Source organism: Misgurnus anguillicaudatus, unplaced genomic scaffold, assembly GCF_027580225.2.
Source record: "Misgurnus anguillicaudatus unplaced genomic scaffold, ASM2758022v2 HiC_scaffold_31, whole genome shotgun sequence".
NCBI lineage: Eukaryota > Metazoa > Chordata > Actinopteri > Cypriniformes > Cobitidae > Misgurnus > Misgurnus anguillicaudatus.
This window is the reverse complement of record NW_027395281.1, coordinates 1,506,511-1,527,745: the sequence shown is the minus strand read 5'-3', so window position 1 is coordinate 1,527,745 and position 21,235 is coordinate 1,506,511. Positions and strand designations below refer to the sequence as shown.

The window sequence follows — 21,235 nt, the reverse complement described above, 5'->3', positions numbered from 1 at the left end:
GTTCTGTTCGTGTTCTCTGGCGTTCACTTTCTCTCTTTCCCTCTCCACAGACAGCAGCTGGGACACAAGACACAGTTAGTTCAACTTGGCTTTCTCACCTCTGCGCTGCATACAGACTACGGTAAGTATGAGGTTTGTTCTGTTCGTTTTCTCTGGCGTTCACTTTCTTTCTTTCTCTCTCCACAGACAGCAGCTGGGACACCAGACACAGTTAGTTCAACTTGGCTCTCTCACCTCTGCGCTGCATACAGCCTACGGTAAGTATGAGGTTTGTTCTGTTCGTTTTCTCTGGCGTTCACTTTCTCTCTTTCTCTCTCCACAGACAGCAGCTGGGACACAAGACACAGTTAGTTCAACTTGGCTTTCTCACCTCTCCGCTGCATACAGCCTACGGTAAGTATGAGGTTTGTTCTGTTCGTTTTCTCTGGCGTTCACTTTCTCTCTTTCTCTCTCCACAGACAGCAGCTGGGACACCAGACACAGTTAGTTCAACTTGGCTCTCTCACCTCTGAGCTGCATACGGCCTACGGTAAGTATGAGGTTTGTTCTGTTCGTTTTCTCTAGCGTTCACTTTCTCTCTCTTTGTAGGTAGCAGCTGGGTGCGGTGCCCTCCTATTTCAAAATGGATCACAGACCTGGGGGTTATTTAGTTGAATCAGGTAAGTACGGCGGACTTACGGTACTTTATTTCTCTCAATGGGTCAGGTGGGACATGTAGTTTTCCATGTAACGTCGGGGGCGGACCCTCTCGACGAGCGCGTTGGTCACAGAGGGGTGTACACGTCGCACCGTCACACCAAGGCCGAGCGCTGCCCTCTCACGTCGCCGTTAGGCGATCTTCCACCGGACAGGGGCGCCCTTTTGTAGGGACCTCGGGACGGGCGGGATTCCCTACACCACGTTCTCTGCAACAGTAAGTGTTTCGTAGGTTAAAACATCCACAATAACATTCCCTAGTCGTACTCACACATCCACTAGTTTCCCAGCTCTTCACCGCCACTCTTCAGCAACCCCCAAATGTCTAACCAGGGCTCGTTTCAGGGCACCACTCCGTCACTCGTAACTAGAAGCACACTCACAACGTACAGTATAATAATTTTCCACCAGGGCCGACAGCCTCTTCGTTCTCCCAGACAAAGTGTATAAAGGCGGGGTTTTGTCTGACGAGACACACACAGCAATACACAGCAAAAATCCACAGCACCACACTAAAGTGAAAGTTTCCACGGCACAAAGACTCACCCACCACAATCGTGTGCACACAAAGGACGCCCGTCTTCGCCCACTATGCCCGAGCCCGATTGGCGATGGATCTCGCGGCCTTAGTGGTGGTCTCGTCACTGTGGCTGGCTTCAACCCAAAGTATCCTCGGCTCACCCACCACGCTTCCTTAGGGGTAGGGCCGCTCTCCTTTTCCCGGAGGTGTTTGCTAGAAGACAGGTTAATAATACACAGGGTCTGTACAACAATGCTGTTTATCTCTCTCCCTTTGCTCTGATCCACTCGACCGGCAATGTCAACTCTGCAACAGTATGTCTCTTCCAAATGTTTCCACAATTTCTTCACAGTTGGTACTCACACAACTCTGTTTGTTCTCCTCTTAATGTATCTTCATATGCATAACTTCCGTTCGTCTTTCAGCCCTTAAGGCTTCCACTTACTTCTAATATATAACCTCAGCTTGAGAGAGAGAGTCTGACCGCCACCAGTAGCGCGTCGAGTGAACCCACACAATGACAACAGTCACAACGTCCAACAGTCACAAAAGGCACCCCAACTGTGATTTAAGTTGATCTTAAATACCATCTTGTTCGGCGTATCCTCCAATCACCGACTGCTGTTGTTATCTAGGCACAGCTGTACTCAATTCGCCAATTTTCCTCCTCGTGGCGCTACCGGAAGTTCCGGTGTTCTCTCTTTCCGGTCCGGGTGGAACACTTCCGGGCGGAACCAAACTTCCCAAATTTTGGTTCCACCCCTAAAAGATCGTCACCTTGTGACAATATATTAGAGTCTTACGTGTAAAATAGCCCATCCTTATCATTTTACTGTTTGACTGTTCAGTACTGTTCATATTTACATTTAAAAAGCAGACATAAAAGTAACTTAAAAGTTACTTTTCTAAGTAACTAATTACTTTTGATATACAGTAACTGGTAGAGTAATTCAGTTACTTTTAAAAGAAGTAACTAACTGTAACTAATTACTAATTTTCAGTAACTTGCCCAACACTGGCAATAAACCAATAAGAGTCTCATCTCTCATCCCCTTTAAAAGCCAGTTGCGGAGGCGCCATACCGATTCCATATTTTGGCAGAATTTGTAAACTAAAAAACTAAGCGGAGGAAGAAGACCACCAGTTTAAGATTGATATTAAAAAATTTAGTTGTTTTTATTTGTAATTAAATTGTTAGTTTTGGGTATTAAAACCTTTAAAAGTCGTTTTCTTTCAATCATGGAAGTAAAAATAGCAGGCTTTTAATTGCTGTAAATGTATTGATAGCCCAGATGATCAGTCTTATCTCAAAGAATATTTTACCAATATGCAAGAAAAGCTTTGTACTTTAAAAATACTTTAAATAGTAGCCTAATTTGTTGGTACTTGAAGAGTTTCTTTGCAAAACGAGATAATTCCGTTTTTTTTTTCAGAAATCTCGGTTTTTGGTTGTGCCTTCCAATTAATATCAATTGAACTGCAGTTGGTTTGTTTTGATTTAAACCTTCATAACTACTTAGCTGTATTAAAAAAATACAGCTAAGTAGCACTATAAAACAAAATAATAACCTGATAACATAATAATAACTTGACAAAAATGTTAAAAACAGAGTTATATCGTTTTGCAACGAAATTCTTCATTTAAACTTTTAAAAGTCTTTTTCTTTCAGTCATGGAAGTAAAAATAGCAGGCTTTTAATTGTTGTAAATGTATGGATAGCATGATCAGTGTAATCTCAAAGAATAATTTACAAATATGCAAGAAAAGGTTTGTACTTTAAAAATAGTTTATTAGTAACAAACAGGAGATAAATCATTTACAAACGTGACGTTTCAGCACTAGAACAGCGCCGGGTGTTTTGAAATTAAAGCAAAACATAAAAACGGTTCTCATCTCATCATATCCACAGGTACAAAGTCAACATATATAATTAATCTGTGGGGTAGCATTAAAAAAATTCCTCATTTATGTCCAAGACACTCAATAATAATCTTTTAAAACATTTTAACATTTTAATCCTTTGATTTTTCATATTTTAAATGTTTGTGTGCTGCTGCGCATCCATGTGATAAGCAAATGCGCATTTTCGTCCCGTTTATATGCGCATATTACTAACGTGCTCATTATATAACAAAAGCAATATTGCTCCATTGACTTTAGAGCAGGTTTTAGTTGGTCAGTGGCATAGTCTATTTTATTTGCTTCAAAATAGCAATGCACCAACAATGCGCCTGAACACACCTCGTTTTCAGACCAGGGCCCGGTTCCCCGATAACGTTCACTCTTAGCGCGTTAAGAAGACTAAAAAAGATATATCTTACCAAAGTTGTTTGTGTTCCTAAGTGTGTTCCCCGAAGTGTCTCTTAGGAAGCTTCTTAACACGCTGCCTCTAAGAACGACGTAACAATGTCACTGTCCCAAGTGAAGGTGCTGAATTATTTGCGATCGATCTCTCAGGGATCGATTTTCCACTTCACGTGAAGGTGCATTACAGCGTTAAGAAAGACAACACGTTGGAACAAATGGAACATGACTCAAATTATTCCAGTAACATTTATTTTAACATAGTTTAGTTATCTGTAAAATATAGACTATTAATTAAATTATCAAATTGTCAGTAATACGGGTAGACGAACCGGGTATCCCTCGCTAATCATCCACCCTGCTTATTCCGTTGTGCCACTTGTGCCACTTATTGACGTGGGTTTAACGACTTTATTAACGAAAATTATATAATACACTTTTATACTAATGGTAAGGTACTTAACAATCAGAATTACTTGGCAATCAGCTGTAGTACCTCTGTTTAATGCGGTATTGCTTGCCACTAATGTTTTCAATAAAAAACAACCTATCTACAATAAACAGAGAGAGTTAGATAGAGAATACTGAGAAGATCCACCAGCTCCATAATGGGTTGTCTTGGGAGGCAATTTTTTTTATTTAGCCACGTCAGGCAAATTATCAAAAGCTTTTAAGTGTTGCCTAATAAACAAATTGCCATGGACTAAACGGTTACGGGGTTACCGGTGTTACGGGGAAGTTTGTTCCCCCTTTTTTACCTTTAGTGCAGTGTTTTTATAGCGTTTTTATCACATTATACATTTATTCTTTATATACATTGAAAGTTTTAATGGCTACTGAGATGTGTGTGTGTGTGTGTGTGTGTGTGTGTGTGTGTGTGTGTGTGTGTGTGTGTGTGTGTGTGTGTGTGTGTGTGTGTGTGTGTGTGTGTGTGTGTGTGTGTGTGTGTGCATTTATGTAATGTATCTTGATTGTTCTTGATTGTACTGTAAGTCAATTATTTTTACAGTATGAATCATATTATATGTATAATATATATTTATAATGTATGGAAACATAACAGTTTTAAAACAAACAGTAAAGAGAGAAAAAAGGAAAAAGACAGGCTATATGTTAAAAGACATAAAACTGTCAAATATGTAACATTTAATAAATTGTATAATAGAATATATGATATTATTGCTTTTTAGTATAACCAATTCAAATCTTTAATCTTTCTAAATAAATTATAAATGTAAACGCTATAAACATAGAGGGAACAGACTTCGATGGGGAACAAACACCGGCGCCGTCTTTGATTCATTAATTCTGATACCAAATAAAGTCAACTGCATAAATAGCCCTGCATCCATTGAAAACATATTTTATTATAAGTCTTAAAATGTCCATAACATAAAATCATTGTCAGCATACCATAGTTTGACTTGTACTGCGCTGCGCTGATTTCTAAAGACTGCGGCGATAGCGTTTTGCGCTCAAACAACGCTAAGAAAGAGCTTACGAATGGTCCAGACCAACCTTACGAAAGTGTGACTTACAGAAGATATACTTAGCGTACGAACGTTTTGGGAACCGTGCCATAGAGTTAAGAGAGAGGTTAAGGAAAAGGTTAAGAACTACTTAGCGATAAGAACTTTTTGGGGAACCGGGCCCAGAAGGCTTATGGCGCAAAAGTGGGCGCAAATGTTATCTGCAAAGACTTTTCTTTTTTTTAGCTGCTGAACCAACACCTCATGTTCAGAATCCTCAACGGTAATGTTAAAGGGTGCACCATCAAGCTGTAATAAAGCCTTCTCACCGAAGGTCTTTGAGACCTTCATTCGAAGACAATGAAGCAGCGGAGCTCTCATTATTCCTTACGTGTCAGCCTTAAACCGGGTGTTCATATCTATGATGTCGGGTGTAGGAGGGGCGAGGAGGCTGTTCGAAATGCGCACTACTATTTACAAAATTAACTTATTCCTTATTATAATAGCAAACAAGAGTTTAAAAAAAGATTTATTTTATAGGTCAAGTATAGTGATAATTGCAACATAATTTACTCATTAGGATAACTAATAGGCTTTACTGGATAGGCAGGTGGGTGGGCCTAACTGACAGGTAGGTGGGCCAAGGCCCACCCATAGCTACGCGACTGGAACAAAGCATATAGGAAGTTGGTACTGATTGGTTGTTGTCCTTAATTTGCATACAGTGGGTGATTGGTTTTGTGTCTAAGGTGGGAGGTGTCTTCCAACATTGAGTGAAGTTTTCTTAATGTATTGTTACACTTTAACATTGAATTCTGTTGTTTTATGAGTGAGACCATTGTACCACTTGCACTGAGACATTTCAAATACCAAACAAGACCAGATTTAGACTCTTTGTACATGTAGAATGTAGCATTTCATATACAGTTTATCAGTGAGATTCTAAGGTGCTTTGGGAGAATAAGGAGAAAAAATATCTGACTGCCTAGTGGGCTCTGTGGGAATCCCACTGTAGAGAGTTGTTTACCCAGGGCATCCACTGGGCACCCATGCTGTGTTCTTTGGGGAGGAGCTTTCTTTATTCAGGTCAGTCCCGGCGCCATGGGCGGGCTTTAGGGGGCCGGGCCCACCCTGTGAGTCACTAGTGCCCGCCCTGGACGAACCTGCGGTCTCCATTCACCTGTTCACCAGCTCCATGTTTTTATCAATAGGCCACTGTTATTAATTAAAAGTTATTGTTTTGTACATATATAACTCATGAATAAAAATAAAAATGTGTTTGGTCTGATTTTAAAAAATATATATTTTAAACGAATTTGATTGGTTTGTCAGTAGTGAGCGCGGAAATGTTTGGTTGTTTGCTAAGCGCGCCACCGCTTAATGTTAAGACACGATTGAGTGCTGCCTGCAGTGAGACTGACACGTTATGGTTCTGCTGTTATCTTTCACTATTTTCGCTGCTGAAACAACAAAAACGTCTCGGTTACGTATGTAACCCTCGTTCCCTGAAGGAAGGGAACGGAGACGTCACGTCGTGACCGACGAATTGGGAACCGCTTCGCGGGTGACCTATCTACTTCGAGAACTATCAAAAACGCCAATGAACTTGGCATGCAGGTATTTGCATAATGCCGGCGCCGCCCCGCCCCGCCAGGTGCGTATATAAGGCGCAGGTGCATAATACCAAATCAGCTATATTATTGCTGAGAAGCCGAGCAACAGTGCCCGGCCTGAACAGCAATGGAACAGCAAACTGTGGCGACGGGACGTGACGTCTCCGTTCCCTTCCTTCAGGGAACGAGGGTTACATACGTAACCGAGACGTTCCCTTTCAGTCGGTCACTACGACGTCACGTCGTGACCGACGAATTGGGAATCCCTACCAAAACGCCACTGCAGCTGAACCCTTCCAGTGCCTGCAAAAGCCCTCCGCCCTCCACATAAGGGGCGGAACCTAAGGCGAAATGCAGAAGGCCGGTCACTACCTGTTCCTTAACCCACGATAGTGAAGCAGCGAACTGGGAGAAGCGTCTAAACTGAGCGGAGCTAGAACACTGCGGAAGCCATCCCCTAAGAAGGTTAAATGGATGACATAAAAATAATGAAACAACCGACAGGTTGCTCAAATAAAGTCTCTGAACAATACATGGTATGTTGAGAGGTGCAGAGCAGGCTCTGCTAAGGAAAACGTGGAGGATTAGAACCCCACGGACTATACACACAAATGAACCCCACGTAGGGGACAAATGTGGACGCCTAGCCTACACAGGTTTACAGGGAATACATCAGTGATAGGTTGACAGCGGATGCTCCGCAACACCAGCTATCAGGGCGGTGGAGGAGAGGCAAAAACAGTTTTTTAGACGTTTTTGCCCCGATGGCCTTCCATAATGGTGCAAATGTGCAGCACCAAAATAGAGGCTCCAAGCCGACACACGAGCCGACCCTCGGCATTCTTAACTAGTTAGTAGAAAGAACCCGAGTGGAAACCGGTTCGACACGAACACTATAGAACCTTGTGAACGTATTAGGTGTCGCCCAGCCTGCAGCTCTACAAATGTCTGTTAGCGAGGAACCGCGAGCCAGTGCCCAAGATGATGCCACACTGCGTGTAGAGTGGGCACGTAAATTAAATGGACAAGGCACATTCTGCTTTTGATATGCAAGGGCTATAGTATCCACAATCCAATGGGACATCCTCTGCTTGGTGACAGCTTTTCCTTTCTGCTGACCACCGTAACAAACAAAGAGCTGGTCTGAGGTCCTAAAACTTTGCGTCCTGTCTATATACACACGTAGTGCACGAACAGGACATAACAAAGCCATGGCTGGTTCTGCCTCCTCCAAAGGCAGTGCTTGGAGATTCACCACTTGATCTCTAAAAGGAGTGGTGGGAACTTTGGGCACAAAGCCGGGCCGGGGTCTCAGTGTTACGCTGGATGCAGCCGGCCCGAACTGAAGGCACGATTCATCGACCGAAAATGCATGAATATCCCCTATCCTCTTAACAGAAGCCAAAGCAAGGAGAGTTAAAGTTTTCATTGTAAGAAATTTAACACTCACACTATGCAGAGGCTCGAATGGGGCTTCCTGGAGTGATTTCAGCACCAAGGACAGGTCCCAAGGAGGAATAGAGGGGGGACGCGAAGGATTCAGTCTTCGAGCGCCTCTGAGAAATCTAATGACTAGGTCGTGCTGACCCACTGTTCTACCGTTTACGGGTGAATGGTGAGCTGATATCGCAGCGATATCGACTTTAATAGTGGATGGTGACAGCCTATTCTCCAAACGACGCTGGAGATATAAAAGCACAACACTAATCGGGCATTCTCGGGGGTCTTCACTTCGGGAAGAACACCAGTCGACAAACAGGTTCCATTTAAGCGCGTAAGCCTGTCTCGTAGACGGCGCTCGCGCAGCAGCAATAGTGTTAGATACCTCTTGCGGTAAATCACTCATATCCTCCGTGCCCCGTCCAGAGACCACACATGGAGGTTCCACAGGTCGGGGCGCGGGTGCCATAATGTGCCCTCTTGTTGAGAAAGAAGGTCCTTCCTCAGGGGAATCTTCCACGGAGGGGCTGTCGCGAGGAGAGAGAGTTCTGGAAACCAACTCCTGGTTGTCCAATACGGTGCCACCAACAGCACGCTCTCCTCGTCCTCCCGGATTTTGCATAAGGTTTGCGCAATGAGGCTCACCGGAGGGAACGCGTATTTGCGCATGTTTCGCGGCCAGCTGTGTGCCAATGCATCCACGCCGAGCGAGTCGTCGGCTAGTGAATAGAAGAGGCGACAATGGGTCGTCTCTGGGGAAGCAAACAGATCTATCTGCGCTTTGCCGAAACGTCTCCAAATTTGCTGAACCGCAATGGGGTGGAGTCGCCATTCGCCGGGACGCGCAGCCCGAGAGAGCGCATCCGCCTCTACATTGAGCGTGCCCGGGATGTAAATGGCACGAAGAGACCTCAAATTCTTCTGACTCCAAGTGAGGAGGTGACGGGCGAGATGCGACAGGTGACGCGAGCGTAAACCGCCTTGACGATTGATGTACGCCACGGTCGCAGTGTTGTCTGTACGAACTAATACATCTTTGCCCCGTAACTCGTTGCTGAAACGGACGAGCGCAAGATATACAGCCCACATTTCCCGGCAGTTTATGTGCCAATGCAGCTGGGGTGTCGTCCAGACCCCCGAAGCCGCAAGCCCATTGTACGTGGCCCCCCACCCCGTGTCTGACGCATCTGTGCATACTATCGCGTGCCTGGAGACCTGTCTCAGAGGCACACCGGCTCGGAGAAACGCACGGTCTGACCACAGAGTGAAAGTGCGACGACACGCAGGTGTAATGATAACACGGTGAATGCCGCGCAACCACGCTCTCCTCGGGACTCGATCGTGAAGCCAACGCTGAAGCGGTCGCATATGAAGCAGTCCGAGCGGAGTTACAGCCATGGCCGTAGCCAGGGTTTGAAAATTACCGAGGTCCAGGGTTGAGTGTTAAGAGTTAACAAATGCTAACTCAGTTGAAAAAAGTGCACTTAAATAACATAAAATTTTTAAGTACACTTAGTAAATGTATTATTTCCGTGCACTCATTTTGTGGTTTATATATCACATTTGTTTTTAGTACTTCTTAATTTTAAGTTAAGAACATCTAAGTGTTATTTTGAAACATCATTTATTTCAATAAAAATCTAGTTGATACTGTTCTTACTTTTTCAGGTAAACTGAAGTACTGCTCAAGTAGACCTTTACTTTTATTAAGTATATTTGTAGCATAACTTTACATAACTTACAAATGTACTTGCTAGTATTAAAGTGGTTTAACTGCATTGAAGCATACTTAATTTTTTACCTGGGATCTAAAATATTCTCTTTACCTTTTTACACTTTGGGTACAAACTTGGTTTTGGGGGATGGACTGGGACTGCTGGATTATTTATTACTTTTTCATGCAACAATGTTTATTTTTGTAATCATTTTAATAAGCAATATTTCATAACAAAAACGTTACAAGATTTTAAACAAGTACTTGTTTTTCAGCATGACTTTGTTAAAGGTTAACTTCTAAATTCAATGAAATAACAGAATTCTTAATGCTTATGTTTTGTTGAGATTAGCTTTACCGTTTTATGCTAGGCTACGTGTTTTAACATATTTGGCATATTTTATTTAAACCCAATTCTTCTACACACTCTTAGAAAGGATGTGTTAATTTTTTACACATCTTTGTGCGTTAAACTTTAACACATTATGTGTCATTTTGTGTTGATTTTGTGTTAAAATATAACACAAGTTGTGTTAAAAGTAACACAAAATGTGTTGTTTCAATAATAACACAGAGCTGAGGGATTCACTAATACGTTCTAAGAGTGCATCTTTGTACCAGAGTTGTTTTCTGTTTTTCGATAGTGTTGTTGATACTCTTACAGACACAATTATGATGATTACTGCTTTTATCTTACTGAATGTAGTATCAGCCATAGATATAAAGGCTAGATGGCTCGTCCGCGCTGCTGGCCAATTGAGTGCAACGTCCGCATTTTGGCGGCCATCTTAGGACAGGGCGCTCGCTCACTCGTAGCATTGAGTTTTAATGATGCAGGTACTTTTAAATGACCATAACTTGCTTAATTTTTTACCGATTTTCAAACGGTTTGGTTTGTTATAAACGTCAAAGATGTACCTATGACACTGCATACCTATACTAAAAATAAAAAATAAATTCATGAAACATGTTAAAGCATCCAGAATTATACCCAGCTAACAGAAAAAAGTTCTAAGAACGTTCCCTGAAAGTTCTTTACGTTCCCAAAAACGTTCTGCCAACGTTAAAAGTGTCCAGTTTTCTTGACGTTCTAAGAACGTTTTTGTGTTGTCTCAACGTTAGAGTAATGTTACATTTTACCATTTTTAAACGTTATGACAATGTCATGTTTTAATGTTCACACAATGTTTAAAACAACAACTGTTTATTATATTGACTTATATGATTGTTATGTAAATGATAGAGAAACATTGCATTTTATCATATTTATTTTTTATATTTATATTATTTTATTATATTTATTATATATTATATATTTATTATATATTATATATCTATTATATATAAGTTTAGATGTTGATGTTTTGTTTTGTTTCATTTTAAGTCACCATTATTGTGATTAGTGTTCGTTTTAGTTGGGCTCTTGAGCCTTGTCTTTTGCTTGCTAGTTTTTTCCCTGGTTGTGTTAACTTTTTGTTAATACACCACATTTGTTATGAACATGTTAAGTTAGTAGTGTAATTCTGTGATGTGGTGGTTGGTACATAATGGTAAAAAATCATCCCTAATTAATTTACTAATCAAAAGTTTATTTTCTGTCAATAATGTAAATGAGATACAGCACTTTCAGAGCAGTTTGTCATTAAGGAGTTTAAGAAACTTTGAACAAAAAATATCTGCTGTATAATTGGGACGCACAAACATCAAGAATCAGACTATGAATCTCAACCATGGTGACAAAGAAAATTGAAAAAAAAAATCATTATTTATCCATGCTGCAGTGCATGCTGGGAGTCCTGAATGAGATTTGTAATTTGTTAATACCCAGCATGCATTGCAGCATGAAGTTTAGTTTTTCATTTAATTCTCACCATGATTGAGATTCATAGTCTGATTCTTGATGTTTGTGCATCCCAATTAAATAGCGGATATTTTTTGTCCAAAGTTTCTTAAACTCCTTAATGACAAACTGCTGTGAAAGTGCTGGATCTCACTTACATTATTGACAGAAAATAAACTTTTGATTAGTAAATTAATTAGGAATGTTTTTTACCATTATGTACCAACCACCACACCACAGAATTACACTACTAACTTAACATGTTCATAACAAATGTGGTGTATTAACAAAAAGTTAACACAACCAAGGAAAAAACTAGCAAGCAAAAGACAAGGCTCAAGAGCCCAACTAAAACGAACACTAATCACAATAATGGTGACTTAAAATGAAACAAAACATCAACATCTAAACTTATATATAATAGATATATAATATATAATAAATATATAATATATAATAAATATAATAAAATAATATAAATATAAAAAATAAATATAATAAAATGCAATGTTTCTCTATCATTTACATAACAATCATATAAGTCAATATAATAAACAGTTGTTGTTTTAAACATTGTGCACATTAAAACATGACATTGTCATAACGTTTAAAAATGGTAAAATGTAACATTACTCTAACGTTGAGACAACACAAAAACGTTCTTAGAACGTCAAGAAAACTGGACACTTTTAACGTTGGCAGAACGTTTTTGGGAACGTAAAGAACTTTCAGGGAACGTTCTTAGAACTTTTTTCTGTTAGCTGGGTAGCCACGTTAATAACGTTTGTAAAAACCCAAACCGTTTGAAAATCGGTAGAAAATTGAGCAAGTTATGGTCATTTAAAAGTACCTGCACCATTAAACTCAATGCTATGAGTGAGCGAGCGCCATGTCCTAAGATGGCCGCCAGGTGATGCCGTTAGGGACTCCGCCTTGAGCCATCTAGCCTTTATACATATCTATGGTATCAGCAATAACCTGCTTGCGCTGAATCATGCGTCTTATTTGATAACTTTCAGTTTCCATGTTGCCAGATATTAGTACGAAAAACAAGCAAAAATAATTGGCCTTAAAAACAAAGTTCGTCCAAACCTTGTATTTCAGAAATAAATCAGTGAAATTGCTAATACTAACCTTCACCTAACAATCACTTTATAGATAGTGTCAAAGTGTCACATTAATTGCTAAACACTACGTCTAAAGAGGATTTTTAACGATGTGATCTGGCAACACTGCAAATTCTGTACCCGCGCCGTCGCAGCTTAAGCCAGTCTTCGTCATTTTACACTAAACTATACAGCAAACTGTCCAAACTAAATTATTTATGCGGATTCGTTTTGAAAAACTAATTAGTCATTCAGAGAACTTTAAATTTAATTTTTTAATATGAAAAAAATTACCGAGGTCCGGACCTCTGTGACCTCATAGCTGGCTACGGCCATGGTTACAGCTGCGGCTGCTGCCATATGCCCCAAAAGCTTCTGAAATTGTTTCAGCGGGACCGCGCTCTTGCTCTTGAATGTATTCAGGCAAGTCAGAATCGACTGTACACGCGCTTCTGTTAGACGAGCTGTCAAATCGATCGAGTCCAGTTCCATACCGAGAAAAGAGATTCTCTGCACGGGGCAAAGCTTGCTCTTTTCCCAGTTGACCCGAAGACCCAAACGAGCGAGGTGTTTTAAAGTTAAGTCTCTGTGATCGCACAGCGTCTGACGTGTTTGAGCTATTATTAGCCAATCGTCCAGATACGCGAGAATGCGCACACCTCTCTCTCTCAGGGGTTTTAAAGCCCCCTCCACTACTTTGGTGAATACACGGGGCGACAGAGAGAGCCCGAATGGGAGGACTTTGTACTGGTATGCTCGCCCCTCGAACGCAAAGCGGAGAAACGGCCTGTGCCGGGGGAGAATCGATACATGAAAGTACGCGTCCTTCAGGTCGATAGATGCGAACCAGTCGTTTGGACGAATGCATGGAAATATGCGTTTGGGCGTCAGCATTTTGAACGGCATTCTGTGAAGTGCACGGTTCAGCGAACGCAGGTCCAGGATCGGTCGCAAGCCGCCGCTTTTCTTGGGTACAATAAAGTAAGGGCTGTAAAACCCCGACCTCATCTCGGCTGGAGGGACCGGCTGAATCGCGTCTTTCGCCAATAAGACAGCGATCTCCGCACGGAGGACGTGCGCATCGGCAGCTCTCACCGTAGTGAAACGAACGCCGGAGAATTTGGGGGGACGCCGGGCAAATTGGATCGCATAGCCGAGACGAATCGTGCGTAAAAGCCAACGCGACGGGCTGGGAAGCTGTTCCCACGCCCCCAGATACCGTGCGAGAGGGACTAAAGGCACGATCGGTGTACCCGCGGCGGGCGCAACGGAGGTGATCGCCGGTGTGTGCGTAACGGCCGCACCGACAGCAGTGTTGTGTGTGATAACACTCACCTGAGTCCGTTGCTGGGTGGTTGAGTAAGGGAGGCTCTGCTGAAGACACCTCACACCACTCGATGCACCCTCTGGCGAAGGAGGAGGGAGACGATGGGTTATGAGCCCGTAGCTGTCTCCTACCGGCTGAGAGCGCGGTGGGGTTATGAGCCCGTGCGTCGCTCTCGTTCTCCTCTGATGAGTCGGAGAACGAGGGGGGGTTATGAGCCCTCTCGTATCCCCGGAGCTCATCTGAAGACCTAGAGATGGAAGTGGAATTCGCTCTTTTTGTGGATTTGTGGGTGCCGACTGAAAAGTCGGCGGAACAGAAAAATGAAACAAAAGATTCCCCAACCGGCCCTCCTCCGGTGGGGGGAGTGGTGCCTTCACCATCTCCCGAAGAGCGATCCCCTCCATCTCTAGGTCGCCCGTCTCAGGGCCGCTTTGATCTTCTTTTACCACCCTTTGCAGCGAGCTGAGCGGGCGGGGCGGGCTGCTGACGACCGGTTCCTCGCTTCTTAGAAGAGCCCCGGGGAGGAACGGAGGCGGCCGCCGCAGGACGCCCTCGGCGAGGAGCAGGCTGAGGCGCCGACGTGGATGGGGCAGGCGCAGGACGCTTCCGACGTGGCATGATCTGAGCGATGGCCTCAGTCTGCTTCTTGGCCGCGGAGAATTGCTGGGCAAACTCCTCGACCGTCTCGCCGAACAGGCCGGTCTGGGAAACCGGAGCATTCAGGAGCCGGGTTTTATCAGCGTCCTTCATGTCCGCCAGACACAGCCAGAGATGGCGTTCCTGGACTACCAGGGTAGACATCGCACGCCCGACGGCGCGTGCGGTGACCTTGGTCGCACGAAGCGCCAGATCTGTAGCCGCACGTAGTTCAGAGAACTCCGCCGAGTCGTGACCTCCCGCGTGCAGATCCCTCAGAGCCTTAGCCTGATGAACCTGCAGCAATGCCATGGCATGCAGGGCAGAGGCTGCCTCCCCACAAGCCTTGTAAGCAGCACCGGACAGCGCCGAAGACTGCTTACAGGCCCGCGAGGGGAGAGTAGGCTGGTCCCGCCAGGAGGAAGCGACACCGGCCGGACACAACTGCATCGCGACCGGGCGCTCCACTGACGGGATACCAGTGTACCCCTTGGCATCTCCACCCTCGAGAGAGGTGAGAGGTGAAGGCTGATACGGCCGGTTCCGGGCGGAAAACGGGGTTTTCCACGACCGCGTCAGCTCTTCATGCACCTCGGGGAAGAAAGGCACCGGGGGCGAGAACTGAGAAGCCCTGGCACCCCCGAAGAACCAATCATCGAGGCGGGACGGTTCAGGTGGGGGAGGTTTAGTCCACTCCAAGCCGACCGCCTCCGCCGCCCGAGCGAGCATGGCTGCCATCTCAGGGTCGAACGCAGAAGCCGCAACCTGGCCCGAAGGCGGGAGCGGATCCGGATCGACGTCCGAGGCTGACAACCCCCCCTCCGACGTTACGGTGGATATCGCGTCAGGTGGAGGCTCGACAGAGCGCGAGGACACCGTAGAACACGGGCCGCTCGTCTCCATCGGGACCTCCGCTGGCAACGGATCAGGGCGCTGGGAGCTACTGGACGAACCAGCAGACCGACCCAGCACCGTTATACGGAGGTCATCCTTCGTCAATCTGGTAGCTGCGCCCTTAGCAGCACCAGACTGGGAAGGCGGGGGCCGTTGCCGGAGGAACGACACCCGTCTCCGCAAATCCGCTATAGTCATGCCCTCGCAGACGGGGCATGAACTATCACGCAACGCTGCCTCTGCGTGCTGGAGCCCCAGACACGAGAGACAACGCTTGTGGCCATCCTGGGGGGCGATAAACACACCGCATCCAGAAACGGAGCACGGACGGAAATCCATCTTTAAAAAGACGACCCCGACCGTGACACGAATGAGTGGCTGTCTTTAAAAAGACACAAAGCTCAAACGTGCTGCTCTTTTAGGGAAATCACTCTTTTGTGCGAGCTGGTGAAACACACAGGGAGAGGCAAACGCACTCACTCGAACTCAAGTCCTAAATTAAAGAGACAGAGAGAGAGAGAAAGGGTGGAAAAAACACTGCGAGCCTCCACTGAGGTGTCTTTGCCCAACCAACTTCAGCAAGCTGAGATATTTTTTCCCACACAGCACAGGATCTACGAAGATCAGTAACAGCTTCTCGAGAGCAGATGTCTGCCGGCTTCGAAGCAATAAAGCTGATTTGGTATTATGCACCTGCGCCTTATATACGCACCTGGCGGGGCGGCGCCGGCATTATGCAAATACCTGCATGCCAAGTTCATTGGCGTTTTTGATAGTTCTCGAAGTAGATAGGTCACCCGCGAAGCGGTTCCCAATTCGTCGGTCACGACGTGACGTCGTAGTGACCGACTGAAAGGGAACAGTCAACATTGCGTCTAAAATGTAAGTGGCTTAATATTAATTATTTGTAGTGAACTGTCATTAAATCTGTCACATTTTCAACCGTGATGTGATGCTGCTTAACTGTATCATGTTATTAAAAAATCCACATTTTACCGCAGTATGTTTAACCCACTTTGTTAACACTCTTTGTGTTTGCTGTGCTTATTTGTTTAACTTTGCGTTTTTACATTATGCACTTGCGGTCGCCATTGATTAAAGGATGCAGAATCATTATCATGTTTTTGTTATTGTTATTGGCGTTTTTAATCAGACTAGGCTACTTGTTCGGTCGAGCAAGTAAAATTCTCTTTCACTTGGCCTTTTAAAAAATCCACTTGTCTCTGATATTAACCGGACAAGCGTTGATTTTGAGCCCTGCGCCGCGTTTTATTTGCGTTTAGATTGCTTCAGTAAGCTAGGTCCAATCTTTACGACTTCTCCGTTGTATTGCATTAATGGAGAGGTATGTTAGTTCTTCCTCGCTTTTTTGTCCACTTAATGCATAATTAATGATATTATGCATTGCAGTGACGTTGCTCTCATTTATGCCCCCCCTGAAAAATGAAATGCTCGTCCGTGAATTTGTGTCTGGCGCCGGGTCTGATTCAGGTTCAGAAATTAGCCTTACAATATCTTTATGTTGAAAATGGCTTGAGGTTGGTTATCACTCCGTGCAGCTTTATATTTTAATTTGTCGTTTATATTTAAAAAAACATCATAATTTCTGTTTTAGAAGGTTTTTCTCAAAAACTTTAATGTTTTATAAGAATCTGTCTGTTTTTGTGTGTGCAGGTGTGTTTGGTGATGAAGTGAAGTCAGTGTCAGTGATGGAGGGAGATTCTCTTACTCTACACACTCATCTTACTGAAATACAGAGACATGATCTGATACTGTGGAAGTTTGGACCTCAAGAGACTCTAATAGCTCGAATCAATAAAGAAGCTAATACAGTCTCAATATATGCTGATGTTTTTAATGGGAGATTCAGAGACAGCCTGAAGCTGAATGATCAGACTGGATCTCTTATCATCACAAACATCACATCTCAACACACTGGACTTTATCAAATGACCATCAGCAACAAACAGAAGACCTCTTACAGATTTAATGTTACTGTCTACGGTGAGTAAAACAGAAAAAATGGGCATTCATGGCCTAATGGTTAGACAGTCTGGCAGGGGCGTTGCACAAGATCTCGGGCCCTATGCATAGGCAGTCCTGATGGGCCCCCATGCTCCACCCCCATAATATATTCCAGACTTTCAAGGGCCCTCTCTTCCTTTGGGGCCCTGGTAATCAGTACTGGTTTTACCCCCAGTCCGACGCCCCTGCAGTCTGGCTTGTATCCCATAGATGAGATCTCATTTTAAATATGGGTAACCATACATTGGCAATTTCAATTTGATAAAACATTTACAATTTACCTTAGTTTTTACTTCAGCATCGAGTTCATTGACAGCACTTTTACTTTACATACACTGTAAAACCTAAACGTTACTCAACTCAAACCATTTAAGTAAACCGGTTGCATTAGTTTTAAAACACATACATTTGAGTACTGTGAACTTAAACAAATTGAGTCATATGCAGTTATGCACTAATATTTAGGTTCACACTACTTAAATATAAGTGCATAATTGCACATGACTCAAGTTTGCAGTACTTAAATTTATGTGTTTTAAAACTTAAATGGTCTAATGCAACCGGTTTACTTAAATGGTTTGAGTTAAGTTAACTGTCAGGTTTTACAGTGTATAAATATTGTATTTTGGGACTGTAAGTCACACTTTTTCATAGTTTGGCGGGTCCTGGAACTTATAGTCAGGTGCAACTTATACATCAAAATTATTTCATATGAACCAAGAGAAACCATTACCGTCTACGAGAGTCCGCTATATGCTGCTCCTGTATTTATGTAATTTAAAATGGATTTGCGACGTATAGTCCAGTGCGACTTATAGTCCAGTGCTTATATATGTTTTTCCCCTTCAAAAAGCATTTTTGACTGATGCGACTTATACTTCAGAGCGACGTAGTCTGGAAAATACGGTACACATGACTAAAGGCTAAACAAATTAAAAATTTTGCTTATGTTTTTAGATTATGTTATGTTTATATAATGTGTATTTATTTTTGTATATTCTCTCATGATTATTCAGCTCGTCTGCCCATTCCTGTCATCAGCAGAATCTCTTTACAAAACTCATCAGAAAGATCAAACTGTTCCTTCATGTGTTCAGTGTTAAATGTTAGCGATGTGAGTCTGTCCTGGTACAAAGGAAACAGTTTATTGTCCAGCATCAGTGTGTCTGATCTCAACAACAACAGCATCTCTCTTCATCTGGAGTGTCTGGATGATTCTTACAGCTGTGTACTGAACAATACCATCAGTAATCAAACTCAACATCTCAATACTGATCTCTGTCAGCCGTGTTCAGGTATGATAACAGTTATGTTTGGAAATTACTTTACCTTAAATCATCAAATATTTTTCGATTCCTTAATAAAATGATGGTAAATCCTGTCCTTGTTGAAACACACTGATCAGTTTCATGTTGTTTTTATTCCCTCAGATTGTTTTTGCTGTGGTTATGGTATTGAATCTGTGATCCGATTGGTTGTCTCAGCTCTGGTGGGTGTTGCTACTGTTGCTGTTTTGGTTTATGACATCAAATCTTGTAGAGTTTAGGCTTCACCATCAGACCATCACTGATAAACTGTACACTCTCACATCTAGATAAGTGTTATTTTTTGCTTCCTGCTTCGCTACTGTTCGGACGCTTTTACTTGCGCTCTGTGCTTTGCGCTTTTGCTTTTTCGCTTTTATCTTTTGATTCAACTACCAGCAGTTCAGCACAGTGCTCAAACTAAACAATTGGGCACTCACACTAAAACTACAAATTCCTGGAACTATTTTGATATTTGGAACATTCAACAACTTGGGGAATTTGTCATAGCGGTCTACCAGTCTGCTATTGCCGGGAGTTGACAATCCTAAAACAGGACAACACAGCTGCCCACACTCAAACAGAAGAAAAGAAGAAAAAATGCCTTCTTCTGGATCTAAATCCACCTGCTGCTCAAATTGCCACAAACTTTTACAAAAGATTGCAGTTCTCAAAACAAAGTTACTTGTGGCGCTGCCAACCCTGCCAGAACATACAGCGGAGCTTCATCGTGGTCCTTCTCAACATAAAGCTGGTGAGTCCTGTGCACCTAATGCTTTTAAACAGGTCATAGTGTGCTTAGAGAAACCTAAAGTAGTTGAGGACACAAACCAATGGCATAAACAGGGTGCGAGACCCAAAAGTGGTCAAGACATTAGACTGTCACGAGTGTCACAAATTGCTGCATTAGCATCATCTACCCCAGATATGGGTACAACTCGAGTAGCCAATATTGGTATTCTACCACCCCCTGTACGGCTTGAAAATAGATTTGAAGCACTAATGAATTTGGGTGAAGAATCCCCAAATGTTAATGGACACAGATCACATCAGCCAGTAACTTACAGAGCTAACAGACGCTCAATATCATACAGGCAGCGGCGCTCCGCTCAGACAGCAGCCGAGCCAAGCACGCTGATAGTGGGTGACAATATTATCAGAAACTTTGAAAGCAAGGCTACCCGTACATACTGTTTTCCTCGGGCAACGGTTTCTGATGTTAACAAGGAACGTTGCAACATTCTGATGAAACATAAGTCTGTCAGTCGGATTGTCATACATGTGGGAAAGAATGATATTCGGAAAGAGCAGTCTGAGCTCCTTAAGGTGGATTTCAATGAACTTTTTGAAACACTTGCAAGACTGAAAGTTCAATCTTTCATCAGTGGATATGTTTTCTCGTCTACTAAGCTTAAATTCATGGCTGCAAAAAACCTGCACCATGAGAGGACTGAATTACATTGACAATTTCAATATCTTCTGGAGTCAAAGGCAACTTTTTAACACAGATGGTATCCACCCAAACAAACTAGGTGCTAGGTTGCTTAAAGACAATATCTTTTTCTCCATGCATCATCCATCAGCTGAGTGTGCCAGTCCACTACTGAACAGCGGAAATGACCACAGGATTTTACACCAGCACCTGGATGGACATTCAGATGACAAGGATAAAACTCTGCAGTCACAACAACTACTGTTCACAGACACCGCTCAGGCTGAGTCCTGCCCACAGACCTCGCTACAGCTGGATTGTGAATCAACACCCAAGGACATTTCTGTTGATAATGACCAGAGGAATGATAACACTCCCTCCCAGCCTTCAGGAACCCCAGAATCACAGCTGATGTCGTCACACTCTCTCTCCCTCTCTCCAACATCTCCACTTCTGTGGTTTTCAGAGAAAATGGAGAAACTGGTATTTGCTGGAACAAAGCTCTCCCACTCTATTGCTGCGAGTCCCCAAATATCAACCAAGAAACGGCGGGCTCCTCAACCACCAAAGCCTTCGGGCCCAGCCCGCCCTCCCCCTCCATCTGAGAGAGCACTCCGACCTCTGCCTCAACGTCAGGGATCACACCAGCCCTCATCTGCAAACAGCACCGATAACTGAAATGTGTTGGGTCCCCACTACGTCAGCAGTAACAATCATAAATATTTTAATAACAAGCAGGTGCCCGATGTCCCTTTAGCTTTCCCTATCTCTGTCCTGACATGTGATAGAAAGACGAAGGCCCTTTCCAGCCGCACAGCAATTCTATCTAATCTACTGCCTATTATACATCATTCTGAGATTGATACAGTGCCAAAACCAGTTACTGTTAAATTAGCACTTCTGAACATCTGTTC

The 21,235-nt window shown here is 43.4% G+C and overlaps 1 protein-coding gene across 1 annotated transcript; it reads left to right on the top strand.

Annotated features, from left to right (window-relative positions):
• The first annotated feature begins 399 nt into the window (after positions 1–399).
• On the top strand, positions 400–20,999 carry LOC141362962 (uncharacterized). The gene is made up of 5 exons (XM_073865284.1): positions 400–404; positions 459–529; positions 17,235–17,564; positions 18,602–18,880; positions 20,473–20,999. Exons 1-5 carry the CDS (start codon positions 400–402, stop codon positions 20,997–20,999), a joined length of 1,212 nt encoding a protein of 403 aa, XP_073721385.1.
• The last annotated feature ends 236 nt before the right edge of the window (positions 21,000–21,235 follow it).

Coding starts and splice junctions, on each gene's coding strand:
- LOC141362962 (XM_073865284.1), top strand. Junction 530..17,234: donor TGAGCTGCATACGGCCTACG/GTAAGTATGAGG, acceptor TTGTGTGTGCAG/GTGTGTTTGGTGATGAAGTG. Junction 17,565..18,601: donor ATTTAATGTTACTGTCTACG/GTGAGTAAAACA, acceptor ATGATTATTCAG/CTCGTCTGCCCATTCCTGTC.